The sequence below is a fragment of the Arvicola amphibius genome, chromosome 4, assembly GCF_903992535.2.
Source record: "Arvicola amphibius chromosome 4, mArvAmp1.2, whole genome shotgun sequence".
In the NCBI taxonomy this organism is placed as follows: Eukaryota; Metazoa; Chordata; class Mammalia; order Rodentia; family Cricetidae; genus Arvicola; species Arvicola amphibius.
The window spans coordinates 13,205,200-13,221,250 of NC_052050.1; the positions used below are offsets into that span (position 1 = coordinate 13,205,200).

General features: G+C 45.7%; 1 protein-coding gene across 1 annotated transcript in view; it reads left to right on the forward strand.

The window, feature by feature from the left end:
- Positions 1-466: 466 nt before the first annotated feature.
- Positions 467-16,051, forward strand: part of Prkca (protein kinase C alpha) — a 393,819-nt gene continuing 378,234 nt past the window's right edge. Inside the window, exons 1-2 of the mRNA XM_038326556.2 lie at positions 467-864; positions 3,521-3,552. Coding sequence (XP_038182484.1) covers positions 692-864; positions 3,521-3,552 — 205 coding nt within the window. The 5' untranslated portion in view covers positions 467-691. The remainder of the gene's footprint in view (positions 865-3,520; positions 3,553-16,051) is intronic.

A 16,051-nucleotide genomic window follows, 5' to 3' on the forward strand; every position in this document is an offset into this window, starting at 1 on the left:
GAGGAAAGCGTGAGCAGGGAAGAAGGAGGGGGAGGAAGGTGGGAAGAGGAGGAGGCCCAGCACGACGAGCGGAAGGAGAGGAGGAGAAAAAAAAGGGAGGAGGAAGCCGAGGAAAAGGGAGGAAAAGAAGCAGGCGGCGGAGGAGAAGGACCCGCCCCTCCCGGCTTCTTCCTGGGCTGGGCATCTCCAGGACCTCCCCGGGACCGCCGCCCTCGACTATTCCCCAGGCTCACTGGGACCCCTGAGAACGCGTGTCCTGCTCTGAGAAGCGCAGCGGCAGCGCTGTGCAGCGAAGAGGCACCAGGCTCGCGCCGCGCGCGCCCCCGCCGCGCGTGCTCCTATCCCAGCCCGCGCGCGCGCGTGCACCCTTACACACGCTAGCTCTCCGGGCATGCGCAGTGGGCGGCGCCGCTCCGGGCCGCCTCTTGCCGCCGCCGCGAGTAGGAAGCGCGAGCGCCGGGCGCCGGGCTGTCAGTTAGCGTGGGGCCAGCCAGCGAGCGAGAGAGCCGGAGAGAGCCAGAGAGCGCCGCTCCGCTCCCAGCTCCGAGCAGCGCAGCGCCGGCCAGGCTCTCCCCGGCCACCGCCGCCACCACCGCACCTCTGCACCGCCACCTGGGCCGCCGCCCCCGCCCACCCCGGCCCTCCCCGGCTGCTGCTCCCAGGCGGAGGCAAGAGGTGGTTGGGGGGGACCATGGCTGACGTTTACCCGGCCAACGACTCCACGGCGTCTCAGGACGTGGCCAACCGCTTCGCCCGCAAAGGGGCGCTGAGGCAGAAGAACGTGCACGAGGTGAAGGACCACAAATTCATCGCCCGCTTCTTCAAGCAACCCACCTTCTGCAGCCACTGCACCGACTTCATCTGGTAGGTGCGCGCGGTAGCCTGGGAGACCCGGGAGCCACCTTTGCCCGAGGCTCAGGTCTCGAAGTCCCAGGGATTGGGACTCGGGGACGCCTCCAAGCCCGGGAGCGTCCGCACTCTCACGGACAGGACTCCTCCGAGAACTTAGAGTGCCCGGCCGGAGTCCGAACTCTCGCCCGGAGTGACAGGCGCGCACCCACGCGGGACACTCCCTGGGAAGTGGCCGGGCATTGCCTCGCATGCCCTGCCCTGAAGGAACGTTTGGCCTGGCACTGGGGTGACACGGATGGCGGGGTGTGGTTGGGTGGTCCCCTCGCCTCTTCTGGGGCGCACGGGTCTTCCTCGTAGCTAAGTGGAGCGACCGGTGCAGCCCGGTGGAAGCGAAGGGAACGGGGAGAGAGAGTGTTGGGGGCAGAGTGGCCCTGAGACGCGCGACCAACACGCCCCGGAGTAGCGGGGAGCCGCTGAGCGCCGCTCCAAGTTGCTGGCGAGCCAGGCTGGGCGCGTTCCGGGGAGTGTTTGTGCCTCGCGACGGGTTGGGACTCCGCTGGAACCTTGGGTCCCTGCCTACTGTAGGCTGTTTCTACTGGGCACGGAGACTTTGACTTTTCTGGGTGAGCCCAGAAGGGGGAGGGTGGGGAGGGAGAGAGATGGGAGGCAGCAAACTGTTGAAAGCTTGCCGTGGGGGAGGAGGGCTAACCCAGCAGGCAAATGGCAGAGGGCAGAGGGAGTCATTTAAAATAGACCCTGTCAACAGGAGATTAGGCTTGTAACCCCGTTGATGAGGACAGAGGGCTTATTTAAGAAAAATACTGTAATGGCTAAAGGTGTCAGAGTTCAGGTGATCTCCAGTGAACGCTGAGCATTGATAACTGAGGGGCCTTGTAGATGGAAGGGTTCAGGGGTCTCTAGTTTGGGTTGTCAAACTAGGTGAAATTATGTTTATGCACATTATGATTTTTTTCTGGAGAGAGAATTATAGCTTTCATCTGATTTTCAGAATGTCAGTGACACCCCCCTCAAAAATCGCCAAACTAAGGGAACGCCCAGACCCCCTTCCCACCACTTTGAATATTAGTTTCAGTTTTCTCTTAGGACACCCCGATACTTCTTCATGTTCTTGGAATGACAACTCTTTAAAAGAGAGCTGTGCCTGGGACTTTCTTAGCTCCCTCCTGGGTGGGAAACTGCAAGGTGGTGACAGTGCACCTAGATCCTAACATGTTGGAGTTTCAGAGTGGATAGAGGATGGGTGGGTGGCTCTGAATCCATGCCACCCAGAGAAAGGAGTCAAAAGGGGGATCCCCACCACCGGAGTGCCAATACGATGATTTTTCCTTCCTTTAAAGAAATCATTCAAAAATGTACATTGGTAAGCAACACAGCCTTTTAGTTTTCATAGTGCAGTTAGCCTCTGAAGCAGTAGAGCTCGGGAGCGGGGTGACGCTACTTCGAGGAAAGAGAGGACATTGCAATTGGCAGTTTGTGGCCTCCTGTGTTAGCCCTGAGATTCTGTTCAAAGGGGACAGACCTCTGATTATTTCTTGCCGGAAGTAGATAAGTTAGAAAAAGGACTTAACATTATGACTAACTAACTAATGAATCTCCACTGTCGCTGCCCAGAGGATCAGTCAGCCTGGTGAACTGAGGTTCCTGGGTCCCCAGGCGCACTGTGATGTGGAAGTGAAGAGTCCTGCTCCTTTCTACTCCCAAACAAGTGCTTTGCTTCGCTTAACCTGAAAGCAGCCAGTTGGATGGCTAGGGAATCCCCCACCAAGATCATCTTGCAGTGGATTTAATTTCTCTATATTCCTTCATTTATGGTTTCTATGAGCCTTTAATTTACAATTTTATTCCCATATTTAAGCACTGGTAGTTTAAAATTGTTTGATTTAGTTTGGACGGGTGAGGACTTTGAGGTAATTACAAAGGAATGGGGGAATGCTTTGTAAATTTAAAATGCCATGCAAAGCAAGAGATTCTGAGCGCCCCCCAGAACATTTTGACGCAGTTCATTCTGTTGGAACAGTATTTGTAGTCAAATATCCACAGCAGGGCTCTGCTTACGGAGTCAGGATTTACAGGAGTCAAGTGGTCTCAGTCTGTGCTTTGAATGCCATTGGTTCTCAATGAAAATTAGATCACAGTAATCTCAAATGCAAGCAATAGCAGTGATATTTCATCAAATTGGGTTCCTTCAGCCAAAACTAAATGTAAACAGTGGTGCTATTTGGCAAATTCTAGATAAGCACTATTTGAGACAAACTTCTGACAAGCTACTTTTTAGTTATTTTTAGGGAGAAAAAATTAGTTTGTTCAGGAATAAAAGTAAGCCACTCCTCCATTCTGAAACCACAAGCTTCTTTTTTATCATTTGCGTATCATAGCCAACAATCTTTAGTAGGAAGTCATGTTCTTGTTTTGAAATGTAAGAACCAATCACAAGGCAGAAAAGACTAGATAGAAGCTTGGTCCTTTATAGACAGATTCACTTATTTATTTAAGAAAGATGAATGTGTACATTCATCTAATTAGATACTTAGGAACATTTTTCTTACCAAGTCATTGGGTTCCAAGTATACTTGTGCATGTAACTCATCACAATGTGGTCTAAGTGAAAAGGATACTAAGATATTTGTTCTTGTTTTCTGTTTTCCAGGGGGTTTGGGAAACAAGGCTTCCAGTGCCAAGGTAAGCTGCCTCCATGGGCTTTATTTTCAAGTACATCCAGAAGTGAGCACTGCACACGGGAGCTGTGCCTCTGCTCACCGTTTCTCTGTGATCTGAAAGATACGTTATTTGGATACAAGTGACGTTAGTATGGGCCTTGTAAGAAAAATCTCACATGGTATTGCCTAGTAATCTGCACATCGAACTGCCTTTTTTTCTCATTGAAGAAAGCAAAAGCAAAAGCCTTCCTGTAATTTTATTTTTTGCCGAGAACATTCCTGTCAGAAACTGCTGTCTTTGTGTGGGCGTTTAGAAAAAAAAAAAAAGGAATCACTTCGTATTCATGTGGCATTTCTTTCCCGTTCTTTTTCTTTGTTTTGTTCCTCTTCCCTCCATACCTTGGGTTCTCAAAGCAATTAATTTTAGACTGTGCATCTCTCCAGGAAAGTTGTGTAGGTCACTTAGTGTCACCAGGAACAAAGTATGCACACTTTGACAGCATGTCAGTGATAGGAGAGGGACTGGAAGCTCTAGCATCACTGGGTGGTGCGCCTTTCCTTTGGCTTAAGTATATGATTGCATGAATGCACTCCTGTGGAGACACCCACCGGCTTTCCTCTCTGACCTACAGTTGCGTTTGTGCTCACTCAAACCCAAACCACCATCCTTGTGCGGCCATCAGATAGCTACCATTTTATATTCTCTGTCTTATCTGTCGTGTTGGAGAAATTGCTCCTTTGTAGCTTGCAAAGGCATGTCAGGTTCCCTAGCTTGCCTTCTGGCTTGCCTGCTCATCGTCTATAGCATGTTTATTTAGTTCGGGTTACATTTCCCATCTGGGCATAGGTTTATTATTAGGGCGAGTGGAAAGTACATTCTAGCCTGGAAAATATTGTCCTAAGATTGTCTTTTACTAAGTGCATTAGACAAAGGCACTGCATGTGCCTTTCTGTTTTACAAGCGATGGTGTATTACTAAGTTGATTATCTTTCTGCAAACTTCCAATTTGGTGAGCTTGTTTCTAATAGACATATTAGAGAGGGGACATTTTATAGCATAATGATCATTAATACTGTACCTTTCTTAATTCCATGAAGTGCTTAAAACCCTGATTGAATGAGTTATTTTGAGAGCTCCATTTGGAAATAAACAGATATTCCTTTTAAACAGAATAAAGAGGAAAGTGCATTGGGTCAGCCTCTATGATAGATGAAAGGAAGACCTTGATTCTTAAATTGTGGGCCTGAACTTTATAGGTTCGGTATGAGTCTAGGTTGGAACATGAATTTAGGTAGTTGAGAGATGCAAATGAGATCTAAGTCTGTTGCTATTTTGACAGTGACTTTGGTTTGGGTCAGTGCCTATGGAAACTTACAAGAAAAGTATTAACTGAATTTCCTCTACTATTACTTGTCCAGGGAAGTAGTTATGTTGTCTTAAAACTATATCTTTTTTCCCCCTATGAACATGATTCCAAGTCAAGTGGGTCTCTGCCAGCCCCCTGGTCAGAGCAGGTTTTGTTGATGATGTCACAGGGTGACCATGGTGCATGGTCACCAGGAGTTCTGTGAAATGTCCCGCACAGCATGTCCTGAGCTTCCAGTGGGTTCTCAGGTTAATAGCCTCACACCCTCCTAACTCCCTTTGACATGATTTTCTTTTTTTAAAAGTATACTCGTCACATTTTAAACAGTGAATTAGCACACCGCTTTCTCTTCCCTTCTCCCAGGGATAACGTCTTTCAAAAGCACGCTTTCAGTCTCTGCTTGCACATACTTGGTTGTAAAAGGGATGGAACTTTTATGTTATTTGTGCAGGTGTGTTGTTTCCCCTCAATGTATGCTAAATAGCCGTCCGTGCTGGTGTCAGCGCTGCCCGATTCTGTGCCGTGGCTGCAGGTGTGGTTATTCATCCTTGTCTCCACTGCTGGGTGTTTCAGTTGCTACTAAGTTCTCATAGACACCACAATGGGGAGCATCTCTGGGAAGCAGGCTAGGTATTTCTAGACTAGATACCCACAAGGGTGGATGTGTACATTTTAAATTTTAATGAGCACTGTAGAGTTGCTGTCCGAAAGGGCTCCAATGTACAGTTCACTGTGAATGTAAAGTGTGCTTGCTCTTCCCTTCACTCTCTGGGTAGAGAGGTTGCTAGAGAAATTAGCTCTATCTTTGTTAATGTCAGAGGGGTAAAGAGCCTTACTTTTAACTTCTGTCTCCTGGGTTATTAGTGTGGTCAAATACTTTTTCTTTTTTCTTTTCACATGTGCAGTAGCCATTTGAATTTCTTCTGTGAACTGCCTTACTAGATTTACAATAACACTGGATTTATAAACCACACGGATTGAATAAGTAGGCCCTATGTTCAGTTTTTTGCTTTGAAGAACCTACCTTCCAATTGCGATTGCTTTAAGTAATGGATTCCCCTAGTGCAGACACACATTTAATTCACAGTAACCTTCTCTAGGATGGAGATGTTTAGAGATGCTATCAGCGCACTACATCTTGTTTAGCATGTATCATCTGTGCTTGACTTCTTGTGGCCATATTGTATCTTATTGTGGTAATTTAATAAAGAAAGATGCTTTGCCCAGGACTGTGCTTTCAATCCCCAGGAGTCCTTCTCCAGCCTGTCTTTGTTTAATGCCTCCTCAAAGTCAGCACTCCTTTGAGAGCCTCATTGCTTTAGAATACATTGTAGCTTACTGTTCTCTGACCTTTGCCCTTCGATTCTGGTTGTTAGAAAGTTATTCCTACTCAGGAAACAAACTCATCCCATTCACACCATTGGACAGACATTTCCTCCAAATAATAGAAGGAGTTTGGGAAAAAAATATTTTTGAGAAAGGGACTCTTTGTGTGGTCCAGGCTTGCCTTGAATTCCTAGAGGTCTGCCTGCTTCTGCCTCTTGAGTCCTGCAATTAAAGGCATGTGCCACCATGCCTGACCCTGAAACTTTTTATATTCTTGATATATTAGGTTTTGATTACCTGGTGATATTATTTTCTAGTTATTAACAGTTTGTTGGTTTGGGCATTGGGTAAAATGGTTGTAGCAAGTGTACCCTCTTCCTTCTTCCCCGCCTCTCCCTCCCCATCTTCTCACCCTCCCTCTATTCCTTCTTCTCTTCTATGTCTCTCTTTCATCTCTCTCTCTTCCTCTTATTTCTTTGCATATGTTTCAAACAAGAGTCACATATCCAAATCACAAGTAATAAGCTCTGTCACAATTTTGCTCAGTGAATGTTAAGAATGATAGAACTAAGATATCATCACATGGAACACTTAAGTTTATTTCCTTGACCCAAGATTTGACATAAATGGACTCGAGGAACCTTCTGGACAAATGCTGAGCTATTCCCACTCTCCCAAGGTGGGTGTTGTACCATTTTTATTTATATTGCATCCTGGATGTACAATTCTGAAAAGTGATACTACCAGGGCTGGTAACCCAGGAGGATCCTATTGGAGAATTCACTGTCTGGATGATGATAAAGCCAAGAGTCTTAAATACCAGGGAGAAGAAAAAAGAAGTTCTCTGTAGGCCCAAAAGCCATGAAATAGCGTCTTTAAGATCTTCAGGGATCGACAGCCTTGTCCCTTTGTAGCTCTTAAAGGCTAGCCATGAGGCTTGCATTCTCATTTTGAATGTTTGCTTACTGTTTTCTGCTTCCTGGTTTTTGACTTGGTGATGGCTGTGTTCATTTCTTCTCCCTATAACATTAGCAGATAGCTGATCCGCTTCTACATTTTCCTTTCCTATTTTTTTCCAGAGAAAGGAAGAGAAAAGGAAGTAGATTTGTATGTCCTAGGCATTGATGACACTGAGTTGGTCTTTTAGGCAGGGAGGTCTGTTTCCAGGGAGGATTTCTGTCCTGCATCAGCTGCTTCCTGAAGCAGTTGTCTAGGACAGAATGGCCCTTGGTGCTGCTCTCGCAGAGTCTGGTCCTCTGGGGCTATCTGCTACTTTCACTACTGGAAATGGGACCAAGCCAAGTCATTTTTTTTCCTTCTCTGAGTTAGCAACAGCCCTGCCCGTCTCTAATTACAGCGGTGGAAGCAGCCTCTGAAAACGTGACCTGCTTATTTGATGTGCCAGGCAGTTGCTCATGTAGTTTGTTACATCTAGCTAGCCTCTGAATTTTTCCTCCTTTGCTTTTTCTATTCTCTCTCTCCCTCTCTCCCTCCCTCCCCCCCTCTCTTATTTAATATCACACACTAAAATGAATTTCCAGCCCAGGCTGTTTGGTTGCACTATCCCTGAGACAGCATCCAAAGTCTGCCCTGCCCGCAACTGCAGTCAGGAGGAGCCCATGCTGCTGCAGGGTCAACCTCAGAGTTCAGTAGGAGTGAATCTGTATTTCCCCACCTCCCAGAGGTTAGGAATCTTGAGCCCCTCTCTCGCTAGGGACACACGTACCATATCCTGTCCTTTGCCTGTGACTCCACGCGAGCCCCAACTTGTCAGTAGTTTTCCTTCTGCTTTGCTGGTGACATTTTATTTTGAATCCCTGTTACATACCTGACTAGGATTGGCTTTCCATTCCTTCAAAAAAGTGACAATTGGTGTTTGGTGGGAAAATAGGAAAGAAAGAATATTTATCTGTGCCAAGCTGTACAGGCTGAGGGATTCTAGGAAGAGACTCACTTAACGGAGGCAGACCCTTTTTGAGACAGTGGCCTATAGAACCCAGGCTGGCCTTAAACTTGCAATGTAGATGAGGATAACCTTGAACTTCCGATCTTCTTGCCTCCGTCCCTCAGGTGCTGGCATTACAGGCACGTGCTGCTTACTTTAAGTGGTGATGGCGATTAAACACTAGGCAAGCACTCTGCCAGCTTAGCTGTACGCCCAGGCTGAGGCTGGCCTTTAAACAAAAATGGGGCAGTGGGGATCGAGTTGGCAGCCCTGTAGAAAGGGATGTCCAGTCGTCCTCATCTGCCAAGTAGAGTGGATGCCAGGTGCCAGGAGATAGACAAAGGCTGAGAGCCAAGCTGGGCAGAACTGTGAGCTTGGCCAACTTGAATGGAACATTTTTTCTTCTCATATGCTGGAATCACTGCCTCGTTTGTTTGTGTGTATGATTTGTGGTGCTTGGAATTGAACCTAGGGCCCCTCAATTCTGATCCCAGCCCAAGGTTTGAAGGGCGCGCATCTTACAGGTAGCACAAGAACTTAGCCTCCTAAAACTGTCAGTGAGTTCCTGTTGTCACGGGGGCTCAGTGTTGTGTCGGAGTTTTCTGTAATCATTTGTCTGTAAAGCAGAGGCTCACGCCTTGGCATCCGCTTTCCGACTGGTTCCTCACTCCCAAATGATGACTATAGCTAAAACCTTTTGAAAAATTCTTTGTGCAGGTGCACCTCTGTGTACACATCTGTTTGTGAGTGGAGGCGTGTCCATGCCATAGCATGCATGTGGAGATCGGAGGATGAACTCAGAAGTCGGCCCATGTCCTCCACTTGGTGGAGATAGTCTTGCTCTCACCCTCACTGCTATGGCAGTGCAGTTGGCTTATGGGCTACTGAGCCACTGGACATTCTCCTGCCTCTACCCTCCCATCTCACTGTAGGAGCACTGGGATTACACATAGGCATCTGAACTGATTTAGGCTTTTTACCTGGGCTCAGGGGATTTGAACTCTGGCATCTCCCCGGTCTCGTGTAGATGAACTCTTGGAGTTAACTAGAATTGCAAACCAGGAAATAGCAGGTTCAATTTGAAACTCTGGAAGGTTTTTAACAATGCAGGAAGTGAAGTATTGTGTCAATGTCAAAGGCCACCTTGCCTGTAAAACTCAGAAGAGTTAGTCTAGTGAGGACAGAGACCACTCAGGCTCAACTGCCCCCTCCCAGAAACGATGCATACTATTTGCTGTAAGTAGGGATGCCAGGCCGGAAGTGATGTCAGATATTCCCATCTGGCACCGATTTCTGTTACCTGGCTTGGGGGTGAAGGTGTTCTGTTATTTTATTAACCCACATCCTCTCCCATTGGAAGGCAGAGGTGTGGGGTGTGTGGAGTGCTTATCCCCCTTTTCAGGCAGTGGGACCCTAACAGATATTTACTTTTGTAGAAGACATGGACAACCAGGCTCCCTTCCTTTCATTTTATGGTATCTTGATTTCATACCCTCTGATGGCATTTCCCCTCCCAGATACTGTCCCCCCAAATTTAAGGTTTTAGACACAGCAGCCCATAGGTTGTGGGGCTGCATTTCCTTAATAGGGTGAGTCTGGTTTCAGAATAGCATTCATTTCTGAGCTGCCACAGGGTGCAGTTCGGCCCTCAGCAGGGTGCTCAAAGGCCCGTCCCCTGCTTCTTTTGACTTCCTAATGGATGTTTTCCTCCTCCATACTGGAAAGCTTTCTTCCTCTGGTCCTCTGGCCATCCTAAGTTGTAGTAGGCCAGGCAGCACAGCTCAGGCCTGCCCCAAACTTCCAGCCATTCCGGCTATTTATGCCCAATGCAGAGCTTCTTACTGGCAGAGTGCAAGACCAAGTCTTCTCTGTCTTGTGTGTCTCCAGTGTGCAATGCCTGGCACTCCACAGACACTATGTAAACATTCGTGGGGTGTGTGATTGTATAAATATCAGGACCGTTGTGATATGAATGCTCATAACCGGAAAGATAACAACTATGGGCCTAGCGCCAGCCTCATTATTGTTTTTTATTTAAAGCTAGTTTCTTGCCCAAAGGTCTGTCACCTCGAGTACATCTTCAGAGGACTTAAAAAGGCACTTTTGGCAGCTTTGAAAAACAGCAGAAAATGCCAGTTTGCATCTCTAATGAGTTGTGTGTAGTACTGACCCTAATAACTTAGTACAGTGCAAATGAAACTTACATTCCTCTCTCTCACAAAAAGCGCCAGGACTAAATCTCACTGCCACAAATAAAACAAGCTCATCTCCTGGGCTGTATTAGGAAGGCAAGATGTGTTGGATCCAGAGTGAAAAATTGAAGCCATTCTTCAGGGGACGTTTGGCGCTGTCACGTCAGTGTCCTGCTTTACCTTGAGGTCACTAATAGCTGACCCTGGCGCTGTCATGCCTAACACATCGATTCTCTTATTTTTAAACTTCCTGAACTTGAAAGGTTTTTTTGAGCCTTAAGGTGAGAGAAGAAGGGATGGGAATGGTGGCAGAAAATATCTGTAATTGAATTGCAATAGCTTTAAAGGTTTTATTCAAACAGAAAGAAAAAAAACCTAACATTTCTTAGTTGCTATATACTATCAGAGTTTTCTCATTCTATGTGATTTTGTTCTAAACGCACCCTAGAGTTTCCTTTGTAGAGGGAGAGTTGAGACCGGCTCCAGCCTGGGGGTGGGGCCTGGGTTCAGAAGCATTCCTCTCAGCCAACTGGAAACTGTTTCCTTTCGGTGCCAGTGAAGCCAGGATTTGTATGTAGGAGGGGAAAATGATGCTATTAAGGAAACACTGAGCCACTTCTCTGGAACTAGACTCCCGGAGTCTTTGTGGTCCTCACCCTTCTCAGACTTTCCACAGCAAACCCTTCATTTAAACTCTTGTTTTTCTACCCAGCCCTGAAACTCATGGTAGGCATTAACTTAAGCCATGAGCGTCTCGGTAGGGACACAGTATTAACAGTCAGATTGAATGGAAATTGCTAAAACCAAATTAAAGAAAAAAAACCTCTCTTAAATTATACAAAGGGGAAAATGACTTGTGGAAATAGATTTTTGTGAAGAACAGAAGAGAGGGGGATGACTTGATTAATTATCAGCACAAAACTGGAATTATTTAGGAGCAGGTCCACACAGTAAGATTAGTGTAAGGATAGCCCATCATTCATACGCCTTCCCTTGCTGTCTTTCCCCACCCATAGCTATACATTTCTATTTTTGGTGTTTTAAGGAATGCAGGGTCCATCTGTCTTGTCTGGGATAGCTCTAATAGCGGACTGGGCAATCAGTAATGATGGGAATAACGGGCATGCAGGCATCTTACAGACCTGTTTAGGTCCGATGAGCAAACTCTTTTTTTGTGTGTGTTATGCAAATGTTCCCCCACTGAGTTGCACGCCTAGCCCCAGACTCTTTTGATGTATCTCATCACTGGTGTCCAGTCTTTCACATGGTCAGTAGGGTGAGGAGTTTCTTGTACTTGAAGCAATGGCAACCGCTGCCTCCTCTTTCTTCCCCTGTCGTATTCACTGCTAGGTACTGCCCTTGAGTTAATTGATCATTAGTTGGCCTCAACAATTCTGAAGAGGTAACTGCCTCTATTTTACAGCTATTCCAGAGGAGAGGGAAGCTTAGACACTGGTGGTGTTCACAGTTCTAATGGGGGCAGATCTGGGACTTAAACCCAGGTGTTATTAAGCTATGGATTGCGCTGCCTCTCACAAGTCCCCATTTCTTGATGTTTTTGTCATGCATTGAGCACACTTGATTGTGAAGGTGTTGAAGGATCAGGAGTCACTCTAGCAGGCGTGTACTACGGATGCATGGGCTACCACTGTATCTGTACTATTCCAGTGATTCAGCACATAGGACAGTAAGCTTGGCGTCAGGAACTTAGAGTGAGCCTAAGAAGCCCTCCATGAGAGCATCAAACCATGCCTTTGCTCTAGCATGTACATAATATTATATGCTAGTCTGAAGGAAGGACGAACTGTGGAAGCATGTGGGAAGGCAGCACACATTGTTTGCATATACTAGGTGATGGCTTTATATTAGGGTTTAGAGAGCACATGGAATTCCCTTGCCTTGGGATGAGGAGGTAGACATTCTAAGGTGAGGAAATAGTAGTAGGAAGCATGGTAGGTGAGTGTAATTTGTGTGTTCTAAAAGCAAAACAGGCCAGAATGGGAGGCTATATTATTTAAGATGTTACCAGTCCCATCCAAGTCCTAGAGCAGATCGGAGAACAGTTTGTGCAGCTCTAGGTGCCTGCAGACTCTGAAAACGGTGGCTTTTTGCAAGGATACATTGTTTCCTATGTGTCTTCTTTTTTGTTCTTATTGTGTCTTGTACATGTTTCAGGAAAATGTTATAGTGGGGGAGATGGCATTGTAGCTTCTTGTGAAAGATACATTGTATTGAAGTTGGAAAGTCCCTTGCTTTTACAAAGCTGTGGCCTTCACACTGTTGCTGGCTCTATCAAGGGAAGCCTGGGGACTGATTACAGAGTCACTTTTAGAAGTTCAGGGCTTTTGGTCCATGGAAATTAGGTCCAGATATGAGACACTCAGTTATACTAGGAATGCTCTACAGATTAATATGGGAAATATGGTTAGAACATTTACATATTTAAAACAGGCAACATTATTTTAGGAACTGCCTGTTTATTTAGTTAGATTTTTCTGTTCATTGTCATTGCCCATTCCTTTCTTACTTACAGGCTGAACTCAGCCTGCTGTATTTTCAGCATACCAGAGAACTTTGCAAGCGATACCACTGAGCTCTGGGGCTCTCTAGGCTGAAATGTAAGATGGGTTTTCACCTGGACTTTTATCCGAGCTCCCAGGGGAGAAATGGCAGTTTACATGACACTACTCCTGAGCTGATGTGTGCTTACAATGTGTGTCTATTGTGCTCGCCCTGTGGAGGGCTGGCAGTGCCACCCTTGCTCTGCAACAGGGACACTGGAGCAGATAGGAGTTAAAGTGCTCGCCCACAGCAGGGAGGGAGCAGTGGAGCTGGGACCTGACACCAGGCAGATTCAGTGACGGCCAGGGTTTCCATTGTTGTGTTTTCTTCACATATGAAGCCGCACAGACACACAGTCAATCCCTTTTACTCATCTTTTCGTTTGTTTTTCCTTCAAGTTTTTAAGTGAAATACGATTTGTAGTGCTATTTGTGGCAATTGGCACAAAAGTCTCAGGAACTGAAGAAAGCGTGGCTCACACTGGTGAAGGCTTTGCCTAGGTCATATTCAGATTTCCCTTTGCAGCGAGGGATCTGGCTTAGACGTGGAGTGCTTGTCTGGCAAGCATGGGTCTTGGATCTTATCCCTGGCACAAAACTAAGCCAAACCAAACCAAAACATTTACCATGAAGTTAAATAACCTTAAGTTCGCTTAAATTCTTTTCTGAATTTTATGTTAATACTTAAGCCTCCGATAGGTGAATTCACATAACTATATGACTGTCTTAAGTAACACGGCCCATAAGCAGATTGTCTTAAAACAGGAGATGTGACATTACTATGGGCACAATTTAAATATTGATTCCTAACTATAGTATATAGGCGAGTTTAAAAAGTGCCTCCTGTCCTGTCTTGTAAATTCAAGTAGCTCTCTGTTCAGTTGTTATAGCATAAACATTCCATAAAGAGTGTTTCTACTCCATAGGGAGAGTGCAAGCCACAGCTGCCATATTAGGAGTCACTGTCCAACAGTAATCCTAACCTTGTCTTGGGAATGGGTCTAGTTTTCCATGTGCTGGGTTTGGTCAACAACATGCACTCTGTCTCTCCAGTTTCACACTGGTGGCTACCATCCGATGGCTCAGTTGACAGACATTTGGCTTCAATTTTAAAGTGTGGCCTTAATATTATTTTATTTCTGTATGCTACACATATGCAATTAAAAAAATCAAATGATTACTAATTATAAACCATCTAGAAGCCTGCATAACTTATTTTATTTTACTTTTTAGAATCAAATTAAAGTTTGGTGCTAAAAGCCGACTTGTGTCCCACTCTTGGTTTGCTTAATTATGTAACCAGGTTAATATAGAGTTAGATGACATAGCTATCAAATGTCCAAGTGATGCAGATCAGCTTGTAAAATCATAGTCTATGAAGATTAATTTTTGGATCAGGGCAGCGGTCATTGGTGTGTGAGGGCTTGCCTTGGTGAGCTAAATGAATCTAGTGAAATGCTCTATAGCTGTGATAATGAAACTCTGAGCCTTTCTCTTGGGTTTTCTACTTAATATGATAATGTGATAGATTACTAATGCTTTTGTGAATACTTTTGTTTTGTTGTCTTTTCTTTTAAAGTAAACTCTGGGGCTGGAAATATTGTTGAGCAGATAAAGTGCTTGCTGGGCAAGTGTCAGGACCTGAGTTTGGATACTCAGTACCCATGTAAAAGGCAGTGTGGTGGCTCATGCCTGTAACCTTGGTGCTGAGTGGTGAAGATGGGCAGATCTCAGGGGCAGTTTGGCCAACCAGCCCATCTAGCTGAAGCAGCAAGCTGTAGGTTCAGTGAGAGACTTTGTTTCAAACAAATAAACAAACAAAAATTAAAAACGATGAAGAGAAATGGAGGAAGACACATGCTGGCTGGCTACCTCTGTGTAGCCCCCCATGTACATGCATGAGTGGGGTATGGATGCACCATACACACACACATATACATATACATATGAGTACATGCTGGAAGAATAACATATTCATGATACTAATTTTGATAGCTTCACTTGTACATAAAATGCTTTTGGCAGACTTGACCATTAGTGGGAGTTGATTGATGGCCTCAGTTTTATCCCAGCATCAGGAAATACATCATTGGCTTTGACTTTTTATGCATTTGCCCATCTGTCTCTCTCTTTTTTTCTTGGCCAAGTTATTTTACATTTTGTTGTACTGTCCTGAAGCCATGTGGAGACTTTATCTTAGACTTTCACCTCTCCTTGCCTGACAGGCTATCACTATGCAGCCCTGGTACTTGATACACAGACTGGGCTGGTCTTTGCTCTCATACAAACCCACTTCTCTCTGCCTCTTGAGTACTAGGATTAAAAGCATGTGCTACCATGCCTGGCTTTTTAATTTTTTAAATTGTCATAGTATACTTATGTCAAATGTATAAACTTTTGTTTACTATGAAATAATTTTTATGAACCATTAGATTTTTCATATTGCTTAAATTATGATAGAGTCAAAGCCAACGAAATTGGAGTTGTGTGGTGTACATGAACCATCTGAATTCACATACACCTAAGAAGATGACTCTTGACCTCCTTGACTGTTCCTGTTCTCACAGGGCCAGGAAGAACCATGGCCACAGACTTTTAGATCAAGAAAGGACTGTGGAGGTAGAGATACAGCTCTGTTGCTCGAGTGCCTGCAGAAGATGTGCTAAGCCCATAAACCAGCAGCACCCAGGACATGAAAGTAGAAGGATAGGAGACTCAAGGCCACCCTTGGCTACATAGTGACCTAGAGACTGACATTGACTATGTGAGTACACGAGACCCTGTAACGACAGAAATAAAAGAGGTCCGTGGATTCTGGCCCAGCTCCTTGAGCAGTGATGTCGACTGCGGGAGCTGAATGGCTTTCTATAAGCCCAAGCACGCTGAGTGGACACTTGAGTCTCCAGCCTCTGCTCCGTACATTTCATTGTGCCTGCTGTGCCATTTTCCTACCTCCTGGAAGCTCATGAATCTTTGTATTGTGTTCCGTGGATTTGAGTCAGGAGTCCTGCTGCCTATGAGTGCTGTTGCCTATCCAGCAACATCTGTACAACATCCAGCAGCCCAAGGGCTACAGCTACCCAAAGCAGGCCCCGGGCTCCTCTGATTTTCTTGGGAAAATAGCAGTTCC